The sequence below is a fragment of the Labeo rohita genome, chromosome 3 (genome assembly GCF_022985175.1).
Source record: "Labeo rohita strain BAU-BD-2019 chromosome 3, IGBB_LRoh.1.0, whole genome shotgun sequence".
In the NCBI taxonomy this organism is placed as follows: domain Eukaryota; kingdom Metazoa; phylum Chordata; class Actinopteri; order Cypriniformes; family Cyprinidae; genus Labeo; species Labeo rohita.
The window spans coordinates 39,029,605-39,049,131 of NC_066871.1; the positions used below are offsets into that span (position 1 = coordinate 39,029,605).

At 34.5% G+C, this 19,527-nt stretch overlaps 1 protein-coding gene across 1 annotated transcript; it reads left to right on the top strand.

Moving 5' to 3' along the window:
* The first annotated feature begins 245 nt into the window (after positions 1-245).
* evplb (envoplakin b) lies at positions 246-19,352 on the top strand. The gene is made up of 22 exons (XM_051106570.1): positions 246-355; positions 4,827-4,926; positions 6,576-6,730; positions 6,822-6,945; positions 8,751-8,870; positions 8,970-9,011; positions 9,139-9,300; positions 9,613-9,720; positions 11,561-11,656; positions 11,739-11,849; positions 11,953-12,099; positions 12,201-12,355; positions 12,459-12,556; positions 13,578-13,750; positions 13,848-14,026; positions 14,139-14,277; positions 14,388-14,581; positions 14,693-14,843; positions 15,055-15,138; positions 15,229-15,333; positions 15,419-15,511; positions 15,665-19,352. Exons 1-22 carry the CDS (start codon positions 315-317, stop codon positions 19,109-19,111), a joined length of 6,024 nt encoding a protein of 2,007 aa, XP_050962527.1. The 5' UTR covers positions 246-314; the 3' UTR covers positions 19,112-19,352.
* The last annotated feature ends 175 nt before the right edge of the window (positions 19,353-19,527 follow it).

A 19,527-nucleotide genomic window follows, 5' to 3' on the forward strand; every position in this document is an offset into this window, starting at 1 on the left:
AGTCTGTTCACATATTAAAATGCACATTTCTGTCTGCTCTGTGTCACATTAGCAGTCTGTCTTGTCATGGTTAGTTGTCAGTCGGTCAGGTATTTCCAGAGGACGGTAAAATAGTGCAGAGAGGAAGAGTGTGCTGGAGGAATTCAGAGGGCAGGAACAGGTACGTCCAGTCTGAACCGCCTGAATGTGACACACCTGTTTCAGTGGGCGGAGCCAGGGCAGGTGACAGACAACCATAACAGAAGACAGACGGGACCTCGAAAGCACAGAGACACACACAGACGGAGAGACGGATCGTATGTGCAGCAGGCAGGATGTTTAAGAAGAAGGAATACAGTCTTGTCAAGGCTGGACAGTGAGTTTTCATGAGTTCATGTGACTTTTTGTGTTTCTGTTTGCTTTCATATGATATTTATACCTGTAGCAAGAGCCGTATGGGTCATCAGATCAGCGACACACACCTGGATGAATGACAGAGCTGTTTAAAGGCATTTTAGAGTAGAAACAGAGTGGCTTTTATGCATTATAGCTGTGAGTTGACTGCACTGGAGTGTGTGTGTGTGTGTGTGTAATATAATGTGGAGTTTGTGATTTATCTTTATGACAGGGCAGGGCCGTTTCTCTCTAACACACACAGACACATGGGTCATCCAGTGGGCTGGATGTTTCAATAGAGATAATGTACTATAAAACTGGCCTTATTGCAAAATAATGCATGACGGGATGATTTGTGACTGATTATTCTGCTCATTACGTGACCAATTACCAGAAAAAATCATTAGATGGAGATGAAATATTGAAGTTCATTGAAGTTCATTTTATTATTTTATTGTAATAATTTAAATGTAACATTTTATCATGTACTTATTTTACAGACTCAAGTAAATCATGTAATGACATAATTAAAAATCTGCTATCATTTACTCACTTTTAAGTAGTTTCAATCCATATGACTTTCTTTCCTCCTTAAAACTCAAAAGGAGTATTTATTTTATTGTATTTTTCATTTAATGTGTATTTTTTTTCCATTTATATAATATTTTAAATTTAGATGTTTTATTTGTATTATTATTTTTAAATATAATATTTTATTATGCATTTAATTTTTTACATTTTTGTTTTATATTACTTAATTTTATTTTGTTTTATAATATATATTTAACATTTTATTTTAGTTAAATTACTATATTTTACATATTTAATTTTGAATTAAATAAGGAATATGTAGTTAAATTTTATATTTTATTTTATTGATCTACATTTATTAACATTTTATCATGTATTTATTTTAGATGATCAAACAAATCTTGTAATGCCAGAGTCACTTTTAAGTAGCTTCAATCCATATAACTTTCTTTCGTCCATGAATCTCAAAAGTACTATTTTATTTTTAATAATTTATATTTAACATTTAACATGTATTTATTTTAGAGAATCAAGTAAATCTTGTAATGCCAGAATTAAAAATCTGCTATCCTTTGCTCACTTTTTTAAGTAGTTTCAATCCATGATTTTCTTTCTCCTTGAAACTCAAAAGGAGTATTTATTTTATTTTATTTTATTTTATTTTATTTTATTTTATTTTATTTTATTTTATTTTTAATTTAATGTGTAATTTTTAAATTTATTTTATATTTTAAATGTATATGTTTTATTTATATTATTATTTTTTAAATATTTTATTATGCATGTAATTTTTGTTTTATATTTTATTTTAGATATTTTATTTTATTTAAATTATATTTTACATTTTAATTTATATGATATTATATTTTACATATTTAATTTTGAATTCAATAAAAAAATATAATTAGTTTTTATATATTTCATTTTTTATTTTATTTTATGTATAAACTAATATTATCAATGTGTAGTCAGTACTGTTACAAGTGTATTTCTCAACTATTGGGCCCTTGTTATAAAGTGTTCCTGTTTTGGCGTCGGCCAATCAGAGTGCAGGATTCAGAGTGACATGCAGCTGACATGCAACTAGTTGTGACAGTGAGTCACTGGTTGACAGTTTAATGGTGTGTGCTGTGTGGGGTGTGGGGTGGGATGTCTAAACTACAGGGTATTCTGAGTAAATGAGTTCATGTATTGTATACAAACTGACAGTAGATGCTTCTGTAGGACAGAAGATGAGCTAAGAGATAAAACAAGTTCATGTTTAGTCTTGGTATCTTAAGACATACTCAAGGCATTTTATTTTATTTTAAAGTTATATATTACATTTTATTTTATTTTATTTTATTTATTTTTTGATTATATTACTTTATTATACTTTTTTTACATTTTTGTTATTTAATTTAATTATATTTATTTTATATTTCATTTTGTTTTATAACTTATATTTTACATTTTATTTTAGATATTTTGTTTTAATTACATGATTTATATTACATTTATATTTAAGTTTTAAAATTTACACTGAATTATTTATATTATAACATTTTATTATATTAAATTCTGTATGTTTTTATGTTATTGCTTCGCAATATCTGTTCTGGCTGTCCCATATTTTGCCTGTCAAACTGAAGCAGTAGAATAAAGGTCAAAGAACAGAAAGCTGTTGTATGGTGATGCACATTCATGAAGTGAGTCACATCTATTATTTGAGAGCGGTGTGGATCCAGCTGATCGTGTTTGTTTCCTTGTATCCTGCTGAGGCTGTAGTCGCTCTTGTATTCAGTATCAGTAAAGATGGGTGTGTTGTTTAAAGTGTCGATTCTTCTGTGAGAGTGAGTGTGTGTGTGTGTGTATTTGGAAGTGTGTGTTTAACCTAAAATCGAATTGTGTGCTAATCAGTGTGAGTTATTCGTTTCCTCCTGCCGACGCGTCAGTGATTGTTCTAATTGATTGATGGTTAATTGTTGCGCTTGAATGAGGAAAATCTCTGTGTGTTTGAGCTCGACCCGTAACAGAACAATGATTTGTTTCTTGCAAGCTGACGGCTGTCATTTGTGTGAATGTTTAGACGTTTGAATTGATAATTGATGATTTTCTAAAATGGTGACCCCTGTATGGATTTTGACAAATAATATTTCATTCAGTTTCTTAGTTTATGCTTGTATAGTATTTTTTCAAACCATTTTATACAAGTTTTTTGTATGAAGCTTTATTTATTTATTTATTTAATTTTGACTATTGTATATATTTGAGTAGAATATATAAGGCATGTAGAAATATTTAAGGCAGTTTCTCACTTAATATTTATAATATAATTTATATAAATTTAATTTAATATAATAAAATAACATTTCTTTCTTTCTTTCTTTCTTTCGTAAATGTTATAATATGCATTATACAACATTTTTTCCCACAATTTTTAATCACCTTTTTAATTAATACATTTTTATTTTTTATTTGTTTGTTTGTTTTTTCTTAAATGTGGTCATGACCATAGTATGATTTTAATAAATTAATTTTTAAAAGTAGAAATATTTAATGCACTTTTTTCAGTTAATATTTATAATATATAATTATTTCCATTATTTTAAATTACCTTTTAAGGTGAATTAATGAAACATGATCTGTATTATATCATATTTTTCCACAATTTTTAATCACCTTTTGAATTAATAAAATATTTTATTTATTTATTTATTTATTTATTTATTTTTGTTTGTTTGTTTGTTTGTTTTCTTAAAATTGATCATGACCATTGTATCTGATAAATTAATTTAAATTTAATTTAATTTAAATTCATTTTTAAAAGTAGAAATATTTATTGCACTTTTTCAGTTAATATTTATAATATATAATTATTTCCATTATTTTAAATGACCTTTTAAGGTGAATTAATGAAACATGATATGTATTCATATTTTCCCACAATTTTTAATCACCTTTTGAATTAATAAAATATATATTTTTTATTTATTAAAATTTTAAACCACCTTTTACATTAATAAAACATTTATTTATTTATTTATTTATTTACCCACCCTACCTACCTACCATTGCATGAATTATGACAAATCAGTTTTTAAAAAATACAAATATTTTGTGCAGGCTCTCAATTAATATTTACAATATTTAATATTCTTAATAACCTTTTAACTTTTTACTGATCGATTGGTTGATTTGTCTTAAATTGTGAATGTGACCATTGCATGCATTTTGACAGAGTAGAAATACTTCTCTCGATATGTCAGTATGTGAAATAACGGCACAGTTTTGTTAAATGCGGCTAAAATCCACAGATATGAGCAGAGAGACTCGCACAAACCGCCCAGTTCCCTTCCCAGAAATTTACGACATGAATCGCCCCTTTGACTTGTAATCGCGGCCACACGCTTGATTGTGTAAAGACAAAGAGCCGCCCGCATGTCTAGGGTGTGATTCGAGATTCCTCAAGAAAGGAGGAGGAATTCCGAGAGTTCCACCTCAACATTCCACAGACACGCCCACACACACACCTGTCAGTCTCTCTCTCTCTCTCTCTCTCTCTCTCTCTGTGAGTGTCTCTCTCTCATTCTCTCTCACTGTGTGTCAGTAGGGTGTGACTCGGTTGCGTAAACGCACAGATGAGCTTACAGAGCCAGTGACTGACAGATGTAGATTTGCGTGGGTGGTGGAGAAAGTAGAAACTGAACTTTGATAGAATGTAATTTATTTTGCTGAGGTTGGCAATCCACCAATCAAACTATCAGTGACTGACTGACGGTGACTCTTAAACTATTAACATTCAATTAAACACATACTTGACCTTTAAATGTGAGTGTTGGTGCAGAAGGTGAGGCATCCCGTTGCAGGCGTGATCAGATATGAATGGGATGTTTATAGTTTCACGGAATTGAACGTCTGTTGTGTTTTCATCCGTTCAGGTCGCAGGCCAATGACATGCTGGCTCTGACCACACGCTTACAGCAGAGCGCAGACCAGGTGGAGAAGAACGTCCTGCTGGCTGATAAACTGCTGCTGGAGGCAAGAAAAACACAAAACACTATATGGAGACATTTAAAGATGAATACAGTAGAATGAAGTCATACTAACCATAACATAAAGGACTTTCCGAAATATGCCACACACTTTCCACAAGTCTTTAAACCTTTATTATTATTATTATTATTGTAATTATTTTTTTCTTTGTAAATTAAATAGATGATGCAGGACAGCAGACATAACTTCTGTGTAATTATTATGATGCATGCGTGCAGTTTTCATGACATTGATTAGATTAATTAGCATTAGATGATTAAAATAGTAAAATTTACTTTTTATTTGTATACATATAATTCATATCACATAAAGTTAACCTGCTGTATAAGCCAAGTTTAGTCAAGACTCTACTAAACAAGACTTACAACTAAAATATTGTACTTTTTTCAATCCATGTGACCGTCTTTCCTCCTCTAAAACATAAAAGGGGCATTTTATATTTTATTATATTTTTAACATGCATATTTAAATATTTTTATAATATTTTTTATTTTATTTTTTATACTATTTTAGGTTTCTCATTTTCTGTAATTTTGTCATTTTCATTTTATGTACACTATTTAATTTGTTGTACAGTTTATTATTTTTTATTAAATATTTTTAAATAATACATTTTTATATAATGTATTATATATGTTTATTTAATTTTTTATATTATACTGGTTTTCGTTTTATTTTTCATTTTTGTAATTTTGTCATATTTTCCATTTTGTTTATGTACATTATTTAATTTGTTATATAATTTATTATATATTACACTATATTTTTATGTATATTTAAATATTTTTATATTTTTATTATGTTTTTATTTACATGTTTTATATTATTTTATGTTTTCATTTTATTTTTCATTTTTGTAATTTTATCATATTTTACATTCTATGTATGTGCTTTATTTAATTTGATATATAATTTATTTTTTATAATATTTTATTGTAGCTTGTGTATTTCATTTTACATTTTGTTTATTTATTTAGTTATTTATTTAGTTATTTAGTTGTCTGTCAGATTATGTGTTTATTTACTTTATATTAATATTAATTGCATGAATCCTTGACAAATGAGTTTTTATACAACATTTTTTTGAGATTGTATACAATAAATAGGAAATGATAATGATAATAAAGAAAATAAAACTGGTATATTTTTGAATTAATAAAACATAAAAAATATTTATTTATTTATTTATTTATTGGTATACATTTTTATTTAAATAAATAATTAAATAAATATAAATATTAAATAAATATTATTATAAATTAAATTACGTACATAAAATGGAAAATATGACAAAATTACAAAATAAAAACTAAAAAATAAAATGAAAACAAAATAAAATCTAAAATTAAAATTAAAAAATATAAAATATATATATAATTATTTTAAAAATACAAAAAATATAATTAAAAAGTAAAATAACCCTTTTATGTTTCGCAGAGGAACGAAAATTACATGGATTGGAAAAATTACAATGTTTTACTTTTTATTTCAAATGTAGCTGAAGTCTGAGGATGTGTTTTATGTATTTTGTCTCCCAAATGAAAGTTAGCTCAGAAGGACACATGCTAAACTGCTAAACCAGTGTTTTATTTAGCCTTTTATATTTATTTATTCTGTTTTATGTCTCTGATCAGGACCTGGAGAACAAGCGTACAGGCTCTCCTCTCAAACAGCAGGGTCCCGCTGCCGAGAATCTGTCTCAGGCCGAGATCTTACTGAAGGATCTCTTCATGGACGTCAGCAAAGCCAAAAAGCTGCAGCACCCACAGGGCAACGAGATTGAGCGGGAGTGAGTGAACAAATACAAACACAAACACACGTAACATACGCCAGCGAGCGCTCAGCACTAACGCTTTCCTCTGATGTGTGTGTGTGTGTAGTGTGAGTAACCTGCACGAGCGCTGGTCCAAATACTGCGGCATCTACAGAGATCTGTACGGCCAGCTGCACGAGCTCTACGTGCCGCCCGGCGTCGACTGGAGCAAACTGCTGTCTGAAAAACAGGTAACGCACGCTACTGGCAGCATACAGGACTATAAACGTGCAATAGAGTGCAGTTAAAAGGTTCAGATGAGGATTGTCCAGTCTGATGTGACAGGAGGACCTTGTGATGTTCCTCAAAAAACATCTTCTGTTAATCTTTAATAAAACATACATGATCTGTGATTTAAAGCAGGTTTCAAACTGAGGTTGAGACAAGCTAGATAGGTAGAAGTGAGTGCTAAAACATCCAAAAAAATACATATATATATATAATAGTATATATAATATATAGAGATAAATTAGACTGTAAATTAAAAATCAGACTCATAATTACTAGTGGCATCAGCAATAATCAAAAGATTAACATTTATTAATAAGCAAAATTTTAAAATGTTTATTATTTAATTATTATTTATTAAATTATTAATAAATGTTAGTTTATTGAACATATTAATAGATGTTCATTTCCAATCTATTTTGATTCATTTTAAGCCAGAAATATAGTAATTTTTAAGTAATAGTTAAGTTAAACATGTCTGGGTTAAACATTTAATTCAACCACTGGGTCAAAACAACCCAAAATAACTCAGCATTTTTAGCGTGTTATAATATAAAATATAATATTTAAAAAAATATATTAATATGCATGAACAAAAAAAATAATAAAACATTATTTATAATATTATTTGTAAATAATAAATATTTTTATAATATTATTTATAAATAATAAAAATAAATAAACATTAGATTAAAGTAAAAACAAAGAAATGAATCTGATTAAACAAACAAACAAAAAAAACGATTAAAATAAATACAAAAAATACAAATACAACATTTATAATAAACATAATCAACATACATATACTACTATAACAATACAATAAAAAAAAAAAAACATTTTTTTAATAATATTTAAAAGACAAAATAAAACAAACCAGAAAACAAATGTAAAAATGTATTAAAAGAAATCCTGTCAGAAATATTATTACAAAAGGTACAATAAATAAATATAAAATATATAATACATACAGTACTATAACAATACAGTGCTTTTATAGTAAATAATATTTTAGACATTCATTTATAGATAAATAAGTAATAAACATCAGAGTGAGACAAAAGAAAAGAAATAGATTACATTAATAAACAAATAAATTACATTAAATAAGTAAATAAATAAAAATTAGATTATCCACATGAATACAAACAAACATTAGAGTGAGACAAAAAATAAATAAATAAATTACATTAAATATATAAATAAATAAAAAATGAGATTAACTACATGAATATTTATATTCATATTTTTTAGACAAAAACACTAATGAAGTAAATAAATAAATAAATAAACAAACAAACAGAGTGAGACAAAAAAGTAATAAATAAATTACATTAAATAAGTAAATAAATAAAAATTAAGACAATAAATAAATAAATGAATACATACATAAATACATACAATACTATAACAATACAGTTCTATAATAGAAAAAAGTTATCTATCTAAAACAAAAGTAATAGCAACTGAATAGAAACTTTCCAAATAACAGACATTTGTAATATATCATTCATTCAAACCTAAAATTGGGTTCTTATACAAGAAATAGTACAGCTGCCTCATATTTGTGGGTCGCCGACATCTAAAATATCGTAAACTGCTTTAAAGCATCCAGAAACCAAAACACAGATCTGAAGAAGCTTTCATGAAACATCAAGAGCTTCATTAATCTCTAAAGTGCTCAAGAGACATTACTGAAGCAGCTTTACTTGACTATTGAAGTGTTTGTATGTAATGGAGAGTTTGTGTGTGTGTTTGTGTGTTTCAGACACTGATTCAGAAAGATGTTTACGGTCCGACTCTGTCTGATGTGGAGAAACAGATCGCAGCTCATAACATCCTGCATAAACAGATAGAGGCGTATCACTTGGCCCTGGAGAGCAGCAGCGTTAGTCTCACACACACACACACACACACACACACATATAATATGTAAGTATGTATATGTATATATGCATATATAATGTATTATATTCTTTCCTAACAGGATAACTCAGCTGCTCTTCAGAAGCAGTTTGCAGATCTACTGGTGAGACTGAAATCTAGTAAAATATATATGAATGACATATGAATGCCTTTGTAAAGTACAATAAACCTATATAAAGTAAATCTCTGTGCAGCGGAGCTGAATGTGCTGTGTGTATGTTGTTGTGTAGGTGGCGAGTGAGCAGCGCAGGCAGTATCTGTTGTCTCTCTATGAGTTCATGCAGAGCTGCAATAAAGAGCTGAACTATCTGACCGAACATCAGTACAAGATCATCAGCAGAGACTGGAGCGACCGCATGAACGACAACGCCGGGGTGCGCATGGACTACGAGGTGAGACAAACTCTATTAGCTCTGGATCATTTAAAGGGACGGTTCACCTAAAAAAAGAAAACTTCTGTCATCACTCACGCTCATGTTGTTGTATGAGTTTCTTTCTTCTGCTGAACACAAAAGAAGATATTTTGAAGAATGTTTGTAACCAGTCGGTTTCTGGTTCACAGTGTTTTCTTTTTTTCTATACTACGGAAGTCAATGGCTGCCGTCTGCTGTTTAGTTACAGACATTCCTCAAAATATATGCTTGGTGTATTGTACTTTAGTATCTTCAGTCTTTATATGAATCATTTTTCTGAATGTGTTTCAGAGGTTTAAGAACAACGGTCTGCTGTCACACGAGAGAGAAGTGAGCAAACTACAGGAGGACGCCAGCATGCTCATTGAGAACAAGCACCCCGGATCATCCGCCATCGAGGTATTCATTCATTTGTTCATTGATTGATTCATTGATTCATTCATTTGTTTAGTAAGTCATTTGTTGATTCATTTGTTTGTTCATTCATTCGTTTGTTTGTTCGTCTGTTCATTCATTATTCAGTCATTTATTCATTCGTTTGTTAGTTTATATATTAATTTGTTTGATCGTTCATTCATTCATTCATTCATTTATTCAGTCAGTCAATCATTTATTCGTTAATTTGTTCATTCATTTAATTGTTTATTCAATAGTTCATTCATTAATTTAGTGATTCAATTGTTCACTTATTCAGTCAGTCATTTATTCATTCATTGTTCATTTATTCATTAATTTAGTAATTCAGTCAGTCTTTGATTTATTCATTCATTTGTTCATTTAGTGATTCATTCATGCAGTCAGTCATTTATTCATTTGTTTGTTCATTCATTCATTTGTTTGTTCGTCTGTTCATTCATTATTCAGTCATTTATTCATTTGTTTGTTTGTTAGTTCATTCATTAATTTAATTATTCATTTGTTCATTCATTCAGTCAGTCATTTATTCATTCATTGTTCATTTATTCATTAATTTAGTAATTCAGTCAGTCTTTGATTCATTCATTCATTTGTTCATTTAGTGATTCATTCATGCAGTCAGTCAGTTATTTATTCATTCGTTTGTTCGCTAATTCATTTGTTTGTTTAATAGTTCATTCATTCATTCATTCATTTGTTCATTCATTCAGTCAGTCATTTATTTATTCATTGTTCATTTATTCATTAATTTAGTAATTCAGTCAGTCTTTGATTCATTCATTCATTTGTTCATTTAGTGATTCATTCATGCAGTCAGTCATTTGTTTGTTCGTTCATTAATTTGTTTGTTCAATAGTTCATTCATTTGTTCATTAATTTAGTGATTCATTCATTCAGTCAGTCAGTCAGTCATTTATTCATTCATTTGTTTGTTCATTCATTCATTCATTCATTTAATGATTCAGTCAGTCTTTGATTCATTCATTTGTTTGTTCAATAGTTTGTTCATTCATTTGTTAATTTAGTGATTCATTCACGCAGTCAGTCAGTCAGTTATTTATTTATTCATTTGTTCATTCATTAGTTTGATTGTTCCATCATTCAGTCAGTCATTTATTAATTAATTTGTTCGTTCACTTATTTGTTGGCTTGATTGTTCATTCATTCAGTCACTCAGTCATTGATTCATTCATTTGTTTATTGATTGATTGATTGATTGATTGATTCATTCGTTCGTTCATTTGTTCAATGGTTCATTCATTTATTCATTAATTTAGTCATTCATTAGTTTGTTTGATAGTTCATTGATTCATTCATTCAATCATTTATTCATTCATTCCTTCATTCAGTCAGTGATACATTCATTTTTACATTCATGTTTTTTTAAATGTATTACTTGTTCATTTATTTATTTTTGTTTATTTTAATATACTAATTTATTAGCTTTTTTCAGTTCATTAATTTATTCATTTCCTCAGTAACCCATCAATTCTTTGTTCATTTGTTACTTTGTTGATTTGTTTGTTCATTTTTTGTTTTTAAGCGCTCATTTAATCATTTTGTTTGTTCATTCATCATTTATTCGTTTGTTAGTTCATTTTTTAGCTTATTCAACTCACACGCTCATTCTTTAACTTGTTTGTTCATTCATTCATTCACTTGTTTAATCATTCATTAATTTGTTCTTTTTTTAGCTTGTTTATTAATTAGTTCATTTATGTATGCATTCACTTACTCGTTTGTTCATTCATTAATTCAAACACTGTTTGGCACTGAGTGAGTCAGTGAGTCCCTAACAAGTATGTTTTCACGTGTGTTTCAGTCGCACAGCGCAGGCGTGTCGAGAGAGTGGCAGCGATTCCTGAATCTGTGTCTGTGTCAGGACACACACCTGGACAATGTGGAGACATACAAAAAAGTATGTAAACACACACACAACTTAAGAAGCAGAAGATTCAGATGAGCGTTTACTGAAACATTTGTATGTGTTTTAATCTCAGTATCAGCTGGATTTGGAGACGTTCACTGAGTCGCTGAAGAGAATCAAATCCACCACCGAACTGTCAGTGCTGAACAAAATGAGCAACCCTGAGATCCTGCTGACGCTGGAGGTCAAACACACACACACTTTGCAATATATAATATTAATACATAATGTAATATGCAATATATAATATAATACATTATAATTAATATGCATGTGTTTGTGTTCAGGGTGAGGAGAGGTCCGTCATAAGGAACGAGCAGCGTCTGGCAGATCTGAGAGAGCTTTGCACCAACATCGCTCCTCTACACCTGCGCCGGAGCACCGCAAACAAACCCATCAATGCCATCACCCTGTGTGACTGGAGCACTGACAAAGTAACGTCCTTTTCTGACAGAAATGAATACATTTATTCATCAAGGACGCAATAAATTGATCAAAAGTGACAGTGACAGTGCTAAATTTTTCTCTGCTGCAGGGCTCTGTGAAAAGAGGAGACAAGGTCACGCTGCTCTCCGATCCCAGAGAGGAGGTCTGGGAGGTGAAATCCAGCACTGGAGAGACAAAGCTCATCCCAGGAGTCTGTTTCCTCATCCCTCCTCCCGATTCAGCTGCCATCGACAAGGTGGACAGGTAAGAAAGCTCCTGAGATGCAGGAAGTGCAGGTCTAGTTCTCCCAGCTGCTTCATGATTTTACATTCATGTTTTTTTTTTTTTTTTTTTGTCTTGTATTCAGTCTGAGCAAGGATTTCTCTGATCTGAAGAAAACAAGGTCGGCTCTACAGGCCCAGGCGAGGACACCGATGACGGAAGTTGTGCAGTTTGTAAAACAAGGTCTGAAGCAATGTTATTTAATCATCATTGATATACTATTATAGTTTTTGTTAATATTTTTAAATAAGTTTAATTTTTAGGTTATGTTTTTTGGGAGTTTTTGTGTTTAATTTTAATTTAAATTAAAGTTTTGTAATTTTGTTGTGTTTATATATATATATATATATATATGTATATATATGTATGTATATATATATATTATACATTTAAGCTTATTTACCTTTAGTTCCACTTATAGATGAGTTTGTTTCTTCATCAGATTTGGAGAAATGTAGCATTATATCACTTGCTCAGCAATGGATCCTCTGCAGTGAATGGGTACCGTCAGAATGAGAGTCCAAACAGCTGATAAAAACATCACAATAATCCAAAAGTAATCCACACCACTCAAGTCCATCAATTAACATCCTGTGAAGTGAAAAGCTGTGTGTTTGTAAGAAACAAATCCAGTGTTAAGACATTTTTTAACTTCAAACCATTGATTCTGGCTAAAATCTAGTGTTCGTAATCATTAATATGGCTTTCTTCAGTGGAAAAGTTGTCTCGTCTGAATCAGGTGAGAAATCTGCATAGTTCAAGCACCGTTTACAAGCCAAAAGAGTTCTAATATGTTGGTGGATTTTGATGTGAGAGACAATAGGAGATGGACTTTATCACTGCAGGAAGCATTATTATGGATTACAGACTCTTATTTTGGCCAGAGGTGATGGTTTGAAGTTTAAAATGTCTTAATGATGGATTTGTTTCCTACAAACATGTAGCTTTTAGCTTCACAAGCTGTTAATTGATGGACTGGAGTGGTGTGGATTACTTGTGGATTATTGTGATGTTTTTATCAGCTGTTTGGACTCTCATTCTGATGGCACCCATTCACTGCAGAGGATCTGTTGGTGAGCAAGTGATGCAATGCTACATTCCTCCAAAAACCGATGAAGAAACAAACTCATCTACATTTCTGAAGGCCTGAGGGTGAATTATCATGTTAAATTTGAGTCGTAAATTATGTTATTTTTCCCAACAGTCGCTGTGGCCACCGTTCCTGACAGCGCGAAGGCCGGACTCATTGACAGCCGGCTGGATCAGATCTATTCAGACCTGCTGAAGTTAGAGAAGGACATCCAGAACCGAATGAGGTCTCCACTGGATCGCGCTGGACCCATCGGAGATCTGTCCGCCAGAATCAAAGACCATGATGTAAGAACAGGAAACAAAAACCAGTAGATTTTTGAGGTTATTAAGTTGGTTAAAGAAGAAACATTTAGTGACTTGCACTTTGATTTGATTTCTCCAGAGTTTTGTCACGATTCTGAAGAACCTGGAGGCTGACAAAGCATCGGCTCAGAGGGACATGGAGCCGCTGATATCTCAGAAACCCATGGGGCCCACCACGTCCTCGCTGCCTCTGAAACTAAGCAAAGTCAACAACAAGATTAACAACATCACCGCCCTCTCGGATCTCTACGTCAAGAAGTAAGAAAACATGCTTGTGGTCAATCGTACAAGCAAGGCTACATGAAGTATTGTGGCATTACTATAGTTTTTTGAGACATGCTATGGTATAAACTTGTGATTATTACCTCAGGGCCACATCTTCCATGTTTCTGGAGAAGCAGATCAAGAAGGTGGACAATATGCTGACGGCATTCGAGGATCAGTTGGCTGCGGACACTGGCATCTTAGATGAACCCAACACCATCCGCAACCACTCCAAACAGCTGCAGGTAGACACTCATTATACAAACACAATGCTTCCATGTGTCTGTATCTATAATCTCAAATATCTAATATGGCACTTCTTCCCATTCGAACAATGTAATTGTTTTTTCTTTAGACCATCAGTAAAGAGGTTATATCCAAGAAAGATGACATCCAGCAGTTAAACCGTGAGCTGGAAGTCACAGAGCAGGCATGCAGCTCCCTGCAGAAGAGCTTCGAGGAGTATTGCCCTGATATCCGCCACCAAGAAACCGAGGTCAGGCGCTTGAGGAATCGCTACACGAACATCAACAGCCAGCTGCAGCAAAGGTGAGGAGTCATAAATGAAGAGGCCTTCTCTTGTTTTGTTTACTGAAGCAAGTCTGCTTGTTACAATGCTACAGACTTTTGAACTCTATCCGTAAACGTTTTACTTCACAGGGCAACTCTATTGCAAGAGGCCGTCAATAAAAATCAGGAATTGAACAGTGCCATCCAGTCGCTCACTGCTTTCCTCATCAATATGCCCGACAACGAAGTTCAGCCTGGTGAAAGTGTGTCGCAAATCTATGCCAAGCAAAACTCTCAGATGGTCAGTGTTGAATTTTATTATTATTGTCTTAAATATTTGCTATATTAATTCTTTAATAAGAAATCAATTTTTAATAACCAAGCTATTAGGTTTGTTTTTTGCAATTCAATTAAGTGCCACTAGTGGTGTGGAAATTACACGCATCACATTAAAATATTTCAGATATGTTGGATTTTAGTGTAATACCATGTGAATTTGTTTTTGGTTGCAGAGAGCAGTTGAAGATATCAAGAGAAAGCAGGACGACGTAAACCGCGTGGTTAAACTTTCTCGTGAACTGCAGGACGTTCTTAACGTACGGTGGCCATTTTGAACATGATCATACTACTGCACGTTTTATATGTCAGTGCTAACATGAATGCACATGTTGCTTCTGTGTCTTCAGGAGTACGAGCTGAATTCTAACAAATACCGCAGTGCATTGGGAAAACCAGAAATCAACACAAAAAGACATGAATACATCACCCTGGCTGAGGCTGTGCAGAAGAAGGTAGGCTGCTTTGCCATAATGAGCATAATAATGACCTGCTGTTTATGTACATTTCCAAATATCTGTACGATTGGTTACTTTTTAGGAAAAGAATGTTGTGAATCTTTACTCTGAAGTATCAGCACAGAATAATCAACTACTGAATCAAGTGATCTTGGCCAAGGACCTCGTCAACAAGGTACTAACTTTCTAAAGCTGCAACAGTTGTTAGAATAAATAAGTTAATAGCAAATGTTGTTACAATTTCAGTCTGAATGGTAACTTAAATTTCTTATTGAAGGGTGTACAGCTACTGAATCTAAGCAAATCTTTATTTGTATCCCATGAACAGAGTGATGAACTTGTGAGCCATGTGGTGGTAAGGCAGCAAATTCACATGCAAAGTCAGCAGAGAGACATGGACGAAATTGATGGCCTAAAGCATGAGCTTGCCGAGGAAATATCTCGCCGCGCTCATGCAGAGAATGATCTAGCGACCTACAGGAAACGGATGGTCTCCCTGAAGAGTCGACGTGGGGTGGAGCGAGTGGAAGAAAAGGAAACTGTGCATTACTACCGTGATTCGAAGCTGGAGGCCGACTTGGAAATACTGAGGAGGAGGATAACTGAAGAGATCCATAAACGATCTGAATTGCAGACAGAAATCGAGATTGTCAACCAAAAAATTGTCAGTCGTGAGCGGGAGATTATCGACGTGAAGCCCAGGCTGGTGACAAAGGTGCTCACAGAAATTGAGCGTGATCCCAAATTGGATGTTGAAGCTGCGAGGATCAGGGAGCTCATACTCAAACTAAAGGAGGAAATTCGAGTACACGAGAGTGAAACGGTACACATGAGAACCGAAGTCACTGTCCTGGAGACCAAGAGGCCCGTGATTAAAGAGAAAGTGGTTCTGAAAGAGGTTGTGAGGTTAGAAAAAGACCCCGAAATGCTGAAAGCTGTGATTAACTTGAAGAATGTGATTTCGGATGAGGGTGCCAGATGCCAGAACCTGAATGATCAGATATTCCAGATCAGGAGCCAGATCAACAATCTGGAGAGGATTATTCCAACTATCCAACCGAAAACTGTCATCAAGGAGGTGAAAAGGGTAGAGCAGGATGCCGAACTCCTGCAAGAGTCCAAGACCCTCCGTGTACACATGGAAGAGCTGATCCGCGAATACCAAATTTTGATGAAAGAGTTCTCCAGCCTTCAGCTCCGCTACAGCCAAGTGGAAACCGTAAAACAAAAGGTTGAGTTTAATGAGATCATCCATGAGATCTACAGAATTGACCCTGAGACAGAGGTGGAACTGAGACGGCTGAGAAACGAGCTCCTCGAAATAAGCAAACGCCGTACTAGCATTGAGAATGAGATCAACGTGATCATGGTGGATCTGAAGACTCTGCGCTCTCAGAAGCCCAAGGTTGAGCTTAAGGAGGTGACTCGAGAGGTGGTGAAGGAAGAAAGGAGTCCTGAAATCATCAAAGAAATTAAGAGGTTGAATGAGCAGCTCACCATTTTGAGAACCAACTATGACTCCACTATGAATCGGGTGATTCGTCTACGCAAGGACAGAGATGAGTGGAAGGCCGAAAGATCAAAGATAGAAACCAAAGTAGTGACCAAAGAACTGGTGAGGTATGAAAACGACCCTCTTCTGGAGAAGGAAGCTGAACATCTCAGGAGGGAAGTACGTGATGAAGTTCAACGTCGTCGAACGGTGGAGGAGACTGTGTTTGACCTTCAAAACAAGTACATTGTGCTGGAGAGACAGAAACCAGAGGAAAGGGTCGTGGTCCAAGAAATTGTGCGCCTTCAGACAGATCCCAGTCAGATTCTGGCCCACGAGAGGTTAGTCAAGACTTTGGAAGAGACCATCAAGAGTCGTAGACAGATTGAACTGGAGGTGCACCAGATGAGATCTCTAGTCCTGGAGCTCGAGAAAAAGCTGGAGCTTGTGGATCGGCAGAAGAAGATCCTGATAGAGACAGAGCTGAGACAAATCAAGGCGAGAATCTATGAATTTGAAACTTGCCCAACGCCTGTTGAGGAAAAGATTGTCATAGAGGAGGTTTTGAAAGTTGAGAGAGACCCTACAGTTGACAAACTAATCACTGACCTTCGTACTTCCATGGAGAGCGAGATTTCTAGCATTACCCGCCTGGAGAGAGATATTAGAAACCTCAAAATCAGGATAGAGTCCCTGACCAAAGAGAAATCAGTTGAGAGGGTCATCCACAAAGAGATTATCAGGGTTGAGAAGGACCAAGCGGTGGAGTCCGAGAGAGAAAACCTTAGAGCTCAACTCACCCAGCTGAAGAATGCTAGAGCCCTCAAAGATGAAGAACGCCTGCGAATCAGCAACAAAATAACTCGAATTCAGACAACCCGAACAAATTTCTCTCAAGAAGAGACCACCTTGGCTGTTTACAGGGATAGAATCAAGAAAGAGCAAAACGAACTTCTCCAGGAGTTGAGAAGACTGGAGTCTCAAAAGCAGGAGATCACCATAACGTTCCAACATCAATCCAAACTCTTGAGTGAGAGGAACCAAGTCAGCAGGCAAAAGACCATCAAGCTGGAGTCTGAGATCCAGCGTCTGGAGCGAGAGATCCTGGAAGTGAAAGAGCTCATCAAGCTACGGGAAATTACTATCATGGAGCTCCAGAAACAAGCAAAGGAGGTGCAACATACAGAGACAAACACCAGAGAGACCAACGTCTCCACCAAAATCACCATTCTGGACCCAGAGACTGGCAAAGACATGTCACCCTACGACGCCTATCTTGAGGGTCTGATCGATCGCAACCAGTACATCCACCTCCAAGAGCTCGAGTGTAGTTGGGAGGAAATCACAACCACCGGTCCTGAAGGCGAGACTACGCTTCTGCAGGATCGTAAGAGTGGCAAGCAGTACTCCATCAAGACAGCCATGCAAAACGGCAGACTGACCCAGTACGACGTTCAGCGCTACCGAGAGGGCAAAATGACCATTTCAGAGTTTGCTCTTCTGGTTGCAGGGGAAAAGAAAACCACATCTTTCCCTCCAAGTGCAACGCAAACAACAACTGTTCAGACAATCGCTCCAACAAACTCGTCCACTTTGACCCGCCGCCTATCCCACTCCAGTAACGGCAACTTGCTGACAATCAGTGGAGATGAGCTCTTCCCAATTTCTGGCATCTTAGATGTCACCACAGACAGCCGTATGTCTGTACGAAGCGCCCTAACACGCAAACTGATTGATCAGGACACAGCGATGAGGCTTCTGGAAGCTCAGGCCGCCACTGGAGGTATTGTGGACCTGAACCAGAAGGACAAGCTCTCCATTCACAAGGCGGCAGAGCGTGGATTGATTGACACGAGCCAGCTTCACAAACTCCTCAGTGCCCAGAAGGCCTTTACTGGTTTCGAAGACCCCGTGTCCAAAGAGCGAATGTCACTGGGAGAAGCTGCCCGCAGGGGATTCATCCCCAACGACAATGCCATGTGGTTCATGGAGGCGCAGATGCTGACCGGCGGACTGGTAGACCCGAAACGAGCAGGTCGCATTGAGATGCAGAAAGCTATCGACACAAAACTCATCGATGAACCCATGGCCAAGAAGCTTCAGGATGAATCGGCCTTCGTGAAGAACGTGACCGACCCCATCAAGAAGGAAAAGATCACATATAAGGAGGCCATGGCTCGATGCAAGAGGGACCACACCACAGGGCTTCTCCTGCTCCCAGCTGCCTCGACTGACAGTGTTGATGCTCCATCCTATTCCAGCTACAAATTCTCCAGAAGATAAAGACCAAATGCAAGAGTGAAAACAGAGTTAAGTTCTGCATAGCAAGGGACTTTTGATTGAGGGTTTTTTCATACACATATATAAAATGATCTCTGGAGCCTCTCATATATTTACTTTTTATCCTTACCTGTGTTTGTCTTTAACATGCTTTTTGAGTTATTCATTTTCTGGTTTATCTGGATGAATGGGCTGAATTGCTTTTTGAACTTCATATATAATAAAAGGTCCTATTTCTTATCTACCTGAAGTGACTGTCTGTGTATTAATTTTCCAACTAAGAAATGTGAATATCTACAGTAAAGTCAATCTCTGAATGAAAACACTCAACAGCAAGGATTCCCAAACTGGGGTTTGTGAACCCCTGGAGGTTTGGAAGGGAACTGCAGTTTTTGAGTTAATTAAAACCAATTAATTAA

Bases quoted from the DNA above. Each gene is read 5' to 3' on its own strand.
- evplb (XM_051106570.1), top strand. From the start codon at position 315: ATGTTTAAGAAGAAGGAATACAGTCTTGTCAAGGCTGGACA. The intron at 6,731-6,821 runs GTGAGTGAACAA...GTGTGTGTGTAG, and splicing joins GGCAACGAGATTGAGCGGGA to TGTGAGTAACCTGCACGAGC. The intron at 12,100-12,200 runs GTAACGTCCTTT...TCTCTGCTGCAG, and splicing joins GTGACTGGAGCACTGACAAA to GGCTCTGTGAAAAGAGGAGA.